The sequence below is a fragment of the Thunnus maccoyii genome, chromosome 2 (genome assembly GCF_910596095.1).
Source record: "Thunnus maccoyii chromosome 2, fThuMac1.1, whole genome shotgun sequence".
In the NCBI taxonomy this organism is placed as follows: domain Eukaryota; kingdom Metazoa; phylum Chordata; class Actinopteri; order Scombriformes; family Scombridae; genus Thunnus; species Thunnus maccoyii.
In genome coordinates, this window is record NC_056534.1 from 12,600,095 (window position 1) to 12,614,254 (window position 14,160).

A 14,160-nucleotide genomic window follows, 5' to 3' on the forward strand; every position below is an offset into this window, starting at 1 on the left:
GGTTCACTCTCACAGCTCTCATCAGCCAGATATTTACCTCAGAAGTTAGTAGAGACCAAAACAGAGCTAAAAGGAGTGTGAATATTGGACTTAAAATCAAGTGGATTGAAAAATGACTCCAAATGAATGATAATGTCTGCTCGATGTGTAAATAAGCAATGGTTTGCTAACACGTTCACTATTATCAAATGTATAAAGTGATAATATAAGTTGTGTTTACAGCTAAAGCTAGCAATTTCCATTATTTCCATTATTATTAATTATCCCATTACATTGCCCCTCAAGTGACAAGAAAAAACAGCTAATACAGGTTATAATATCTGCTTTTTCAAAGCTGTCAGCAAGACACACACCAGAAAAATCTAAATTTGTTTTTGGACATTAACACTTCCTGGAAAACAATAAGTTCAATATAGTTCTTGAGGAGTTCGGCTCGGACTTTGAATGTGCCTCTGCGGCCACCGTACTTGTTTTTACAGGGAAACACAACTTCACTCAGTGCTAACCGCTAGCTTAGGTAAAGAAATGGCTGAATATTCTCACGTAAAATCATCCAAGCTGGTTTTGAAAGGTCTAAACAAAGGGTAAGTCTGTCTCTAACGTAGTAGGACTAATCACCCTTTCACCTAGGGTATTATTCACTGTTTCTGTAACCTGTGCTAAATGTAGCTGAGGCTAAAAGTGTTAGCGTTCAGTGAAACGTTTGCAACAACGATATTGTACCATGCAAAGCTTCTATTTTTGATTTATCCACCCCCTAAATCTTTAAACTTACTATCAACACAGTGACCGGGATATCCAGAAACCTTCCCGTACCATCGTATCGGCCGTGTTCCCTTCCTTCGTTAATTAATAAGGCTCTACTTTACTTCTAAAAGTAGTTTTAGCAGTAACATTAGCACACACGTTAGATAAAATAAGTATCTTGTCCTATAAAGTGTAAAACATATCATGTCAAATATCCATTACAAGATGACAGAGGCCAAAGTGATGTCTTAGAGATGCTTACTATGCTTGATCAACAGAGAAATGCATATTATTCAGCTCTTAATTATGTTAAATGGAGAAAACAAGCATAACAGTTACTGTTGCATTTATAAAAGTTAAAATCCAGCACAGTCACACAACGATTTATGACATGTTTATTAGAGCCGCATTGATTAGTCGATTAAGAGATTAGTCAATCAACAGAAATATCTGTCCATCTATCAAATATTTATCTGCAACTATTTTGATTATCGAATAATCGTTTACTAATTTTTCATGCTAAAATCCCAATCATTGGCTGCTTTCAGCTTCACCAATGTCAAAACTTCCTGCCTTTCTCTTTTTATATGATTGTAAACTGAATATCTTTGGGTTTTGGACTGTTGGTAGGTATTTTTACCTAGTATCTGCCATTTTTAGACAAAGCAATTAATCAAGACAATAACTGGCAGATGAATTAATAATGAAAAAAATCATTAGATGCAGCCCTAACATTTGTATATTTTATATAATGAAAACAACCTCCATCTTCCTCCATCAAAATCTGCAATGTCAACATGGGATCGTCAGCATATGACTCAGCGTCCAGCCGTGGCAAACTATTGATTACGGTACCAGTCAAAAGTGTGGACATACCTACTCAGTCAAGGGTTTTTCCTTGTTTTTACTTTTTTCTACATTATACAATACTGAAAACATCAAAACTATAAAATAATACATGGAATCATGTAGTAAACAAAACAGTTTTAAACAAACCAAAATATCTTTTCATATTTTAACTTCCTCAAAGTAGCCACCCTTTGTTTTAATGACTGTTTGCATTTTCTAACATGACTCCATATGTGTTATTTTTTAGTTTTGATGGTATTGTTCTACCATGTAGAAAACAGTAAAGAAAAACCCTTGAATGAGAAGGTGTGTCCAAACTTGTGACTCTTACTGTATATGTATAAAGACATAATCTATTTTTTGACAGGGTTTATCAAACAAGACCTCATGAAGTCCAAGAAACTGACAAGAACTGCCTGGAAAACACAATCAATAGAGTGTAGAAATTGCACAGGATTACTGAAAACTCTGTTATTGTGAAATGGAAAAATATATGTGGAATCTTTCTGGGCAACCGTTGATGAAGATAGAAGATAATAATGAGCCACTCAGACAGAGATACCAAACCTCAGTCCTTGTATATTATTTTTTTGTTTTTGTGTTTCATATCTATGGGTTTGCAAATAACTAAACTAACTAAACTGAAAACACTTGAATATGCTGTTAACAATATATATATATATATAGTTGTTACATAATATTTATTCTGATGTTTTTACAGGAAAAAGAAGAAAAATAAAGATAAGAAGAGAAAGGCGGCAGATGATGAAGAAAAACCTGATGTCGTTGGTATGTGTATCTGCTGTATTTCCACATTAGAAGCCAACTAAAGAAAGTTTAGATCATATCAATGTGTCCATTTAGCAGCATGTTCTATGTTGTTAAAATAATTGGAGCAAATTAGTCTAGAGGTTTAAAGGGTAATCTGATTTCATTCTTTTTTTTCTGACCATAAAAAGTTGAGATATATTTCCATTCATAATTGAAGAGATTTAATTGTTGATAGAGAATTGGCACTTCTATATCTGCAACGATGAGTTGATTAATCATTTACTCAATCAACAGAAAATTAAACGCCAAATATTTTGATAAGCAATTAATCATTTTGAGTAATTTTGAAAAGAAAAAATGCTAAAAATTATCTGGTTACAACTTCTTAAATGTGAATTTAATTATTTGATGCTGTACGGCAGTAACATCATGTGTCCAAGGCAAATTTCCCTCTGGGACAATAAAGTCTTATCTTAATATTTTCTGGCTTTTTTAGTCCTCAGTGATAGTAAATTTAATTGGGTTGTAGACTGTTGGTTGGGATAAAACAAGACATTTTTGGTTGCACCTTGGGCTTTGGGAAGCTGTGATTGACATTTTTCACCATTTTCTGACATTTTGAAGACCAAATGACGATTATTTTCTCGATTAATTGAGAAAATAATCAAAAGATAAACCGCGTTAATACATTTTTGATTTAAGCAAACCTTTCACAACTTTAGAAAACATTAATTACTGAGATGTAGTTGTTGTCAAGGATTAGTTGTGGATTAAAAGGTCAGTCAATCAATTTCAGAGTGAGAGCAAGTTCCGTTTTTCTATCTTTTTGCACATCTGGATAAAAACAGGAGTTGCCCTTAAGAATCAATGAGTAAGTTAACATAATACCATTAGTAGTCCTAATATCCTAGCACATTTTTTATCTACCGTTTACAAAAATGTCACCAGACTGAAGCTACACTGTATCTTTTTAATGTTGCTGGATAAAAAGCACAGACCTTTTGATGTGAATTTTTCTGCTCACCAGGTGGTTGGTGGTCTGTCAGTAGCTTTGGGGAAATGACTGGAACAGTTGCCATAGAGATGCAGAACAACTCGTACATCCATGCCCTGGATACTGGTCTCTTCACACTTGGTGCTCCACACAAAGGTGAGAATATGTACTAAAGTCACTTCAGAATTTGACCAAATCATTTTGGAGGAATCAGGTTTTTGTTTTTTTTTAATGCAAGATTTTTTTTTTTTTCACATGACAAATATACACTCACCGACCACTTTATTAGGAACACCTTTGCAATCTAATGCAATCCAGTATAACAGCTCTGCCACGTGTGTTTGAAAAGTGTTATTGAAAAGCGTTCCTAATATTTTGCCCCCTTCCTATATGTTAATAGGTGGACAAAATATTAGGGACACCAATCAGTATAATGCACCCAAGTACACCACCACCACCTACTACAACCTCAATAATAAATATAAAGTAGAATTATCACCTTTCTGACAATATCAGCAAAAACTGAGAATGTATAAGCTTCATAAATATAGAATTTATGGCAGAGCTGTTGTATTGGATCGCATTAGATTGCACAGGTGTACCTAATGAAGTGGCCCTTGAGTGTATATGTAGCACAGAAGAAGAGAGTTGTACTCTTCTCCTCAGAGAAATTATCAGGATTCTTATTCAAAAATAACACCATGTAAGATGTAAGCTGCTCTGTATTTCATTTTCTACTTCTCTTCATTTCAAATTGAGATGCAAATTGTTACAACAGTTCACTTATCCCACAGTTCTACACACTTGAAAACTCAATTTTGACGTTTCATTTACTGTAGGCTCCAGGCGTTTGGGGGGGGGGGGGGGGGGGGGACATTTGCCTTCAGCCCATAAAGCAGCAAGTATTTAAGTAGTAATCCAGACACCAGGCTGAAAAAGGCTGAACAGGGGTTGAGTTGAGGGGAAAGACAGAGTTAACTCCGTGTTTCCACTCACTTGTGCCTTCGGGCAGTTCTGAGGGAGTGGTTCTCGTTGAAAGAGTCTGCCCAGAAAGAGACACTTCTAGCAATGAATTCAGCCCACGTTTTGTAAGAACCAGTGAAAATAGCTGGGAGATTGAAACATCCCAATTCCCTGAGTGGGTCCTCATCCTCTGCATGCACATAAGCTCATTTCTAGGAGATGAAAGAGGATGTGAGCTTGCAGTATAGAAAGAGAGACTACAGATTTTCTTCTCTTTACTGGATTTTCTGCACAGGCAACACACTCTTCATGACACAGCCTTTTAGAAATCTGCTGAAAAATGTTCACATTCACCTGCAGGTCAGAGTAAATATGCTGATGTTCTGATAACCAACTCGGAGGGTTACAGTCTGACATATTCCAAATATAATCAGCCTTTTGAAAAAGCACCTAACGTCACATTTTCCTCTGCGTTATTAATGCTTTCCTCGTTAACGTCTACTAAGCTCTGCTCTTCCTTGACCAGATGTCTGCATGACGCACTACAAATTGCACAAAGCTTTGATTTATTGTAAAGGTCAGCAAGTGGCCCAAACACTGGGAAGTCACAGTTGTATGAAATCACGAGGAGCCCAGGAGACCTCAGTATGAAATAAAACATTTAAATGCAACACAACAGTTCTTTCCATATCTTATTCCAAATGTCTCAGTGCTGGTGAGCTGGACCCACATCAGCCCAGAACTGCGTAGCCAGAGGGTCTGCATTATTAATTACAAGAATGCATAAGTAACACACGAGGCAGGACTCATAGATAAACTTGGCATGAGAGAAAATTATGCACATTTTAATAAAAACACATGATTATTACTTATGAAACACCAAACAATTCTTTCTGCAAAAGCAAAAGCTTTTGTTCTGTTTCCTTTTGTTCTGTTTCCAAAATTTGGTTATGGGTCAAAGATCTTGTATCACAGAATATTCTGACTTGGCTGCAACATTTTGTTTGAATTGAGCCTCATTTAAAAACAATGGGCAAATTAAAGAAACAAAATAATACTCTATAAAGACTAATTTGAAGTCATTTAACAAGTCAATATAAGCAACATTAACATAATTTGAACCTTAATTTGAGCATAATTTGAACATTAACATAATTTGAACCTCGTTTAAAACGGTATGTTTCAGATGATGAAGGACCAGACCCTCCAGAGCAGTTTACCGCCATCAAGCTCTCAGACACAAGGTGAGTATACAAAGACAAACTGCACAACGTATTTGCTTCCACAGATCATCGTTCACAAACAGATTTAATTCCCCCTTCTGCATATTACATGAAGGGTTTATATTGTCTAGATGCACAACAGCAATTTATCTTTATGTTAGAAATCCTTCCTTGAGTAAGAAATGTCCCATGTGAAGATTTTCAGTTGCAGATCTCAGATTCATACTGATATAACTGTATCAAACATTATACTGTCATTAAGAAAGACATGAGGGAACGCCAGGAGAGAAAACAATATGTGCTGAACATTAGATTAGTTTTTTTTAGATTAGTAGTTTTTAGCTCGGGTGGTAGCGGAGGTCCCAAACTGCTCTTGGTTGTGTGTGTGGGGGGAAAAAATGTAAGTCGCTTTGAACAAAAGTGAAGGAAACTGATGCTGTTATGTAATTCTAACGATAATGTAGAATTTCATTTGATCATTTTGCTGTTGCAGGATAGCCTTGAAGTCCGGATATGGCAAGTACATCGGTATCAACTCGGACGGTCTGGTGGTGGGGCGGTCCGATGCTATTGGCTCCAGGGAACAATGGGAACCCGTTTTTCAGGATGTGAGTGAATCTTCTAAAGTTTCTCCTCTTAATCTTGGTGCATTTTTATCTAGATTTAACCCTGCTGGCTAACAGGTCATTAATAGTGAGTTGGGGTACTGTTGGAATCTTTTATTTTTAAGTCTGTAATGGAGGGTGATGCAAAAAAGAAATTTTCTTCCCATTTCATCCAACTTTATGTTACCTTCCCGGCCCTGTGACCTATATTGTTGCCGGTGCCCTCTCATTTTGATCCTGTTCTTTTTCCAGCTCCAAGTAATTATTTCCTATGTTCAATACTGTAAAGCTTTTACCCAAAGAACATGGTAGGTCTAAATTAAAAAAGTGTTTTTAAATGTGAAGTGCCTTTATTGGACCGAAACAGGTCAGTATATTCCATCCACAGTGCTTGTCAGATGGTTGAATAGCTTGGCCTCCCCACACCTTTACGACCTCTGATTAGGGGGGCTGTTTAGGGCCATTTTTATAACTTTCCAAAACAGACAATCTGACCTTCACACCCTTAGTGCCTCACGCCTGATTGGTCAGCTGTGCGGCGGTAATAAAGGAGCCAGGATTTGAACTTCTCTCCCTTGTTCTGGTTTGCCTTTGTTACTCAACTATTTCTGTCACTTCTAATGTGAACAACCAAGTGCAACACTATGAATGTCTTCCAGGGGGAGACTGTCTGAAAATATGCTCTGTTATCCCTTTATTTAAACAATATCACGCCCCCCCCCCCCCCCCCCCCCCCCCCCCTCTCTCTATGATGGCCGTCTTTTCACTCTGCCTTTCTAGCCATTCTGAACAACTATAAACACTTTTGATTTCTGACGTGACAAAACATGTCGTACAAACAACTTCTGAACAAGTATAAGCCGACCCTTCAAGGCATTTGATAGGATGTGAACCAATCTAACTACTGCATTCCTTCTTGATTAAAGTGACCAATTATATTTATAGATTTGCTTTTAATTACTTTTAGCTTTTAATTACCTTCAGCCCCTCCGGCAATTGTTTAATGTTGTTCTTATTTAACCAATGAAATCCTCTGGTTAAATTTGTTTTGAACAAGGTGCTGACAGAAAGGATTTTTTTTTCTTTAAGAGTAGCGGCCAAAGGCAGCAACATAACAAATCTAATGACACCACCGCAGTGAGGATTTTTATGTAATTAAAGTATATTTTAAAGTGTCAAAATTGATATTTATCTGTACATTTTTACACATCATGTAAAAAAAAAACCCCACTTTTCTACCGCTGTCCCCTGCCCTTCATGCTTTGCCTCATGGCTGATTGGAATTTAGCCCATGAGAGATAACATTTAGAGGTAGTCATGAACAACTCATTCATTATGCGGAGTGCATCTACCTTATCACAGCAGCGCACTACTCGCCTTAATGCTTTGTTGAACCTATAAACAACCTGCCCAGCACAACCTTGAGACTCTTTTACATGAAATATCAGGCAACCTTTCGCGCTTGTCACAACAACCAGTCCCACTGCAATTCTATCTAATCTACTGCCTCCTCATCTGTTTTCTTTCTGTTATGCTTCAGGGCAAAATGGCTCTCCTGGCAGCAAATAGCTGTTTCATCTCCTACAGTGACAGCGGGGACATCGAGGCCAAGAGCAAGACAGCAGGGGACGGCGAGATGGTGAAGGTGAGGTGTAAATTGTGTTCTTCCACAAGGTTGCATGTTAATCCTTTCATTTTAAGCATGCAGTCTCTGTGGGGACCTGACTGTTGAGATGGGAGGGGGGGGGGCAATGTTTGTGACCTCACTTCGAGGGGGGGGGTTCAAGGTGTTGATGTTTAATCCAGAACTTCTCGCTCTGTTTTTTCCCTCCTGAATGATGAACAGATCAGATCATGTGCGGAACGAGAGGTCAAGCGTAAAGATGACATTGCAGATGAAGACCGGGGCAACGTGAAGTCCTGTGAGGTCAATTATGTGTACGTAATTTCCATTTTGTAATGTATACTGCTGATTTAATATATCAAAAACATTTGAAGGAAGCACCGTGTTGGATTCTCTCTGCTAGGTTCAGTTCACTGCTTTGTGCTGGATTTAATGTGCAATTTTAGAGCCAGTCAGAAGTTATTTTGCTCATGTACTCACAAGTTGGAGCACTGTGAGCAGGTGGCTGCCGTTGTAAGTTAGTTTTCATGCATGTTAAAAGGGAAGTTTGACATTTTGGGAAATCCGCATATTTGCTTTCCTTCAAGGAGTTAGATGAGAGGATTGATACCATTCTCATTCTGTACGTTACATATTAAGTTATGTTAGCATAAAGACTGGAAAAAGCTGGAAACAGCTAACATGGCTCTACCCAAAGGTACCAGCAGCTCTAAAGCGCTCTAATTAACTTGTTATATCTCGTTTGTTTAATCCGTATAATAAAAAACACTAACGTTTTACGAGGGGTTGTGTGCCAGACTATATCTTGGCTCTAAGCAGTTGCCAGTTGGTTTTTGTACAGATTGAACAAATGAGATATAACGTCATGTTAATTAGTGAGCTTTAGGTGCTGGTAAGCTCGGGGGGGGGTTTACCGTTGGACAGAGCTAGGCTAGCAGTTTCTCTCTGTTTTTAGTCGTAAGGCTGATTTATCAGGTTGCTCAACAGAAATTACATATTTTCAACAAAAAAAAGTGTCACTCGACATTTTCCTTACATGTCGCTCACCTGGAGAATTTTGTTATGTCGTAGACACTGCCATATTTTGTTGCACAATCTGATTGGATAGTGTTACTTACGTTGCCATGGAGATTGTAGTTTTTGCTGAATTTCCTGACTGATATTTTGGTCTGTAACTTGTAATGTTCTTGTTTAATTAGTCCCAGTTAGGTGGATATAATGTAACTATACAAGCCGGCTGGAGGATAGTGTCAGGTTACCATGGAGACAACTGAAACCGTTCATAAATTGAAAACATTGCGCATCTTTTTAATTTCTGTTGAGTGACACTTATTAAAAGTGAAAAGAGATCTACCATAAATCAGCCATTAGTGCTAAGCTAAGCTAAGAGGCTGCTGGCTGTAACAGACCGATATGAGAGAGATATCGGTCCTCTTATCTAACTCGTCAGAAAGTGAATAAGCATATTTCACAACATGTCAAATTATTCCTTTAAACACAGAGTGACCAGGAAAATGGAACAATTCTGTACATCATGTTACAATCAAGTACCAGTCCCATAATAAATACTGTCTTTGTATAACTCCTCCATATGTGTAAATGATGTGGACAAAATATTAGAAACACCCTATAGCAGTAGTTCCAAACCTGAGAGAGTAAATCTAAGGGGTTGCAACATGACAGATAACAGGAAAAAATACTGATTTCTACTACACAAAATTGCAGCATTTTTATATTTTCAGACTTTCTTCAAATCTTTGCTTTTTCCCTTTCCCTTCCTGGGTGATTTAACCTTCCGAGTCTTATACAAATCATTTTGGTCCAAGTCGATATACAGGTTATTACCAGTTATAGTGGCAAGTAGACTTTGCTTTGTTTTTAAGGGTCACAAGCCTAAAAAAAAGTTTGAACCACTGCCAGAGCGTAAACAACTCCTCACCGACACAGTGTCAATATTCTAGGACTGTTGTACTGGATTGGATTGTTAAGAGGTTTCTGTTTTTCTGGCCACTCTGTGTACGCAATTTCTGTGAATTGTTCAGTCTGACCTCTGATAACACATTCACATTATTGCCTCAAAAAATCTATCTAGTGATTTAGATGTTTCTTAATGTATTCGTGTCCATGCACATTTATTTACACTAAAAATCATTTTCACATACTTGAAAATGTCATCTGGTGTCAGTGTGGGACATATTGCATCTCTTGGCTTTCTTGATTCTCTTGTTTCAGACTCTGAAAGTGACTTCTTTAGTGGATTATGTCTTTAAGTTTTTGTCACATTGTATCAGTAATGATACTTTAATAATGATATGTGTTTCATATCAGTTTTACAGCAATAAACCTTGCATCCTAAAACACTTGATAATGATGGAAGTAAAAGCTTTGTGTACTAATCTTTGCAGTCATTTCTTTCCAATTATCCTCGCATCCTGTTAGTGTGCTCCGACAAGATTTTGACAGCAAAATCGCATCCCTGAGTGTGAGATCAGGCCTTTTAGCTACCGCCTCATCAATCTCACATAGACATAGTTGATTGTGTGCTGTTTGGATGGGACGGGAAAGCACGGCAACACCACACTTTAGCTTCCGACATTTTATACGGCCCGTCTGTGGCCTATTAAGTTCCAGGCAATATGTCTGAAGCTGTGTTTTTTTTTTTTTGCTTGGCGTGCTTCGGCTTGTGTTCCCACTCTATTATTTGTTAGATGAATGCTGGGGAAATGGACTCATCATGTTGACATGTTGATAATGGCTGCCCTTGAGCTTGTGTCTTGATGTAGTGCTTAGCGTCTCAAATGCCTTTCAGGTGGGAGTGCAACTAGGGAATCATAAAACACGGCCTGAGCAAAGAGAAACGAAATATCAGTAGTTTCTGACAAGATGCTTTGTTTGTTTATTGCGCTTTTGTGCTAGAAATTTTTACACTGAAATGACAGATTATTTTAGGCTGTTCCAGGCACATTTATGAGGGAAAATATGCACGAGAGGATAGTTTAAGTCCCTGCAGTGCAGTGGTACCTTGATGCATTTCTGGCGGAGCTTATTTAGATGCATGTATAAAATCAGGATCTAAAAAAAGATCTTCCTCCTCAATTAGCATATTCCACTGTTATCCCCAGTAAAACTTCCTAACTTGGCTGAGCTTGCTGACAACATTTAAATACTCTGCTATAGTTAATACATGGACTCATTATCTGGATTTAATAAGGATTTAGCTCCTTAGAGCCTCAGTGTCAGCTCACAAAAGAGGATACATTGTGAAAATGACTGTAATTTTGAGGGCCAGTCTGTTTATGCGTGTCTTTTGTAATAGTCTTAATGATATTTTTGTGCGAATTACAGGAAGAAGTTTCAGAGTTTTCAAGATCGGCGGCTCAGGGTTAATGAGGACGACCCCACCAAGCTAAAGAAGGCCAGAACAGAGGGAAAGTTTCATGAAGCTTTGCTTGACAGGTATGAAAATAAGCTCATATTCTGTATATATTTTATAATCACACTACTCCAGGTGTTATTTTTACTCAAAGGAAGTAGCCGAATGTAATAAAATTGAAATTTAAATGTTGTCGTACATATTCACTTGGATTTTAGCTCATTTGCCTGTGAAATCAAAAAGCTTTATATCACTGGGGCTTCATCATAATTTATAGCTTTGAATGTGCTTTCAAATGCATCAGCTTCTTTTAATACATTTCAAAAGGGTTGTGAAATACACACGGGGAATTCAAGGCCAAGAACATGTTAAAGCAGCATGCTATGATTTCATTGACTTCCACAGTAAAGACATGACGGGCATGAAGATCACTAAAAGTTTTTATATACAATAACAGAGAAATGAGTATATCTCTATCTTGCCCTATCTTAAGGGTTATGTATTGATTTAACATTGATCTAAAGCAAAAACTGAACATCACATCCTTTAAGATACTGTCAGAAAATATTACAATGATTTTAGAAAGAAGAGCTATTTAAAATGTCAAAACTACATCTAAAATGTACAAATAAAGTTTACAGTACCAGTCAAAAGTTTAGACACACCTTCCCATTCCCTTGAATGAGAATGTGTGTTCAAACTCTTGACTGGTACTGTAGTTGACATTTGAATGCACATATATTTTAAAATGAGGTTTTGCTGCTACTAGAATATTTTACCCCAAGATAAACTTCCTGAATTCCCTTCCTACATTGATTTATAGTCAAACATGTTACATAAATCCATATTGAAATAATGTGGCACAAGAAAATGTATGAGTGCTTTTTATTTGCATATATATATATATATATATATATATATATATATATATATATATATATATATATATATACACAATATATAAAAAATGTAAAATATATCGATATTACTTTATATTGTTGTGATGCCTATCTAACTGGACATTTCTGGTTATTTACATCTTCATCCAACTAATAATAACAAGCAAGCTATGCAGGAAGGAGTTCTGTCACCTTTCACATCACATATCGCATGTGTGTCAACAGAAGCAGTAAACAGAGCTGCATATCCACTAATGTTGACTGTCAAAGTGAAAAAAAAACAAAAAAGATTTTGTTGTCTTGTTATTTACACTAGTATGATGCAATATAATAATGTAATGCAAGAAATATCTGCCACCGTTCCTTTATGGTTGGTTTTAAATTTGTGACAATAAACAATGTGTGGCGTCGACTTCCAAATTAATAAAACACATTAATGAAGCTGTTTCATCTTCTTCTGATATTACATGAAGGCAGCAGACGACCAGTAGTTTGAAACAAACAAGTAAATGAGATCAACAAAGCCATTCGACATCAAGGACAAATTTTCAAAAAAAAAAAAAGAAAAAGGCTGAAAATAACCAAAGTACCTGTGCACTGAAGTAACACTGAGTGTAACATGTTGTCAATCTCTCTTCATTACAGGAGGAGCAAAATGAAAGCAGACAGGTACTGCAAGTGAAGATCCAATTTTTGTAGATTACTGGCATGTCTTTGTAAATGTCTTGGTTCTAAAGATTTGGCCGTTTGATGTACTTTTTAGTTTGTTTTTATATTTTGAATAAACATGACGTGGTCAAATCACTTTGGTTGGTTTATTTTTTTATCTTTGTGGGGACATTTATAGAATTCGGTTTAAGTGTAAATAATTAACCATCGTTTCACTCTGCTGTGGAGCAACTGTTTGGTAAACTGTTTTAGGTTATAGCATGTCCTATGTCTGGAAATTACTCTCTCACATTTTGTAGATGTATGCAGTAAAGTAGCAGTCAGTAAAATGTTATATAAACTATAATTGAGTAGTTAATACTCATAAATAAAACAACCCCAAAAACCATCCTTTAACTAACATTTACCAAAAGATCAGAATGTATGATTTATTAAACTGTGACTTACATCAGTTTGAAATTATTTGATTAACACCGCCTGAATTTTACCCTCCACTCCTTCCTCCATCCCCCATCCAATGGATGTAACTATGTGAACACAACAGTACACCCAAATAGGATTTTTGACCATCTTATTCCAATCACTAGTTATTATAATGCTGCTCTAACAGCCTCGACTCATTTGGGAAGTCTTTTCTACAAGATGTTGGAAACCTGACTGTAAGGATTAGCTCACATCCAGCTATCAAAGCATTTGTAAGGTCGGCCACTGATGTCTGGCGATGAGGTCTGACGCACAGTTGGTGTTCCAGTTTATCCCAAAAGTATTGGATGGGGTTGAGGTCAGCGCTCTCTGCAGGTCATTCAGGTTCTTCAAATAATTTTTTAATGGACCTTGCATTGTCATGTTAATAAAGGAAAAGGTTTTCCCCAAACTGTTGCCATATAGTAAAGAATATTAAGGGCCCAAACACATGAAAAACAGCACCAGATCACAAAAGTATGAAGTAATAATTATTTGTCATTTTTTTCTAGCAAGGGTGCCAGACATTCTCTAGTTCCTGCTTCTCAGCTGTGAGGATTTGCTGCAATTTTTTTGTCTTACGACATTGTAAACTGTTGTAAACTCACTGTCTGGGTTTCGGACTGTTGGTCAATCAACACAGGCAGTCTGAAGATGTCACCCTGGGCTTTGGGAAATTGTGCCATTCATTACTGATTTGTAGACATTTTATGGAACAAATGGTTAATTAGTTGATGAAGAAAGTTATCAGATTAATTGTCAATAAAATGGTTATGAGCTGCAAGTACAAATGCATGTTTGTATATGTGCTACTGTAGGTATGTGAGTATATAAGGTATCTGGCTGGCCACATTGAGTTGTTATACCTCCAACATCAATGATTTATGTGATTTAAGGCTGCAACTAACGATTATTAACTAATCTGACAGTCATTTTCTTGATAAATCGATTAATGTTTTGTCTATAAAATATCAGACAATA

The 14,160-nt window shown here is 36.8% G+C and overlaps 1 protein-coding gene across 1 annotated transcript; it reads left to right on the forward strand.

Moving 5' to 3' along the window:
- The first annotated feature begins 436 nt into the window (after positions 1-436).
- On the forward strand, positions 437-12,852 carry frg1 (FSHD region gene 1). Its single transcript, XM_042424036.1, has 9 exons — positions 437-584; positions 2,318-2,385; positions 3,395-3,517; positions 5,511-5,568; positions 6,041-6,155; positions 7,693-7,797; positions 7,999-8,090; positions 11,122-11,232; positions 12,694-12,852. Exons 1-9 carry the CDS (start codon positions 445-447, stop codon positions 12,728-12,730), a joined length of 849 nt encoding a protein of 282 aa, XP_042279970.1. The 5' UTR covers positions 437-444; the 3' UTR covers positions 12,731-12,852.
- The last annotated feature ends 1,308 nt before the right edge of the window (positions 12,853-14,160 follow it).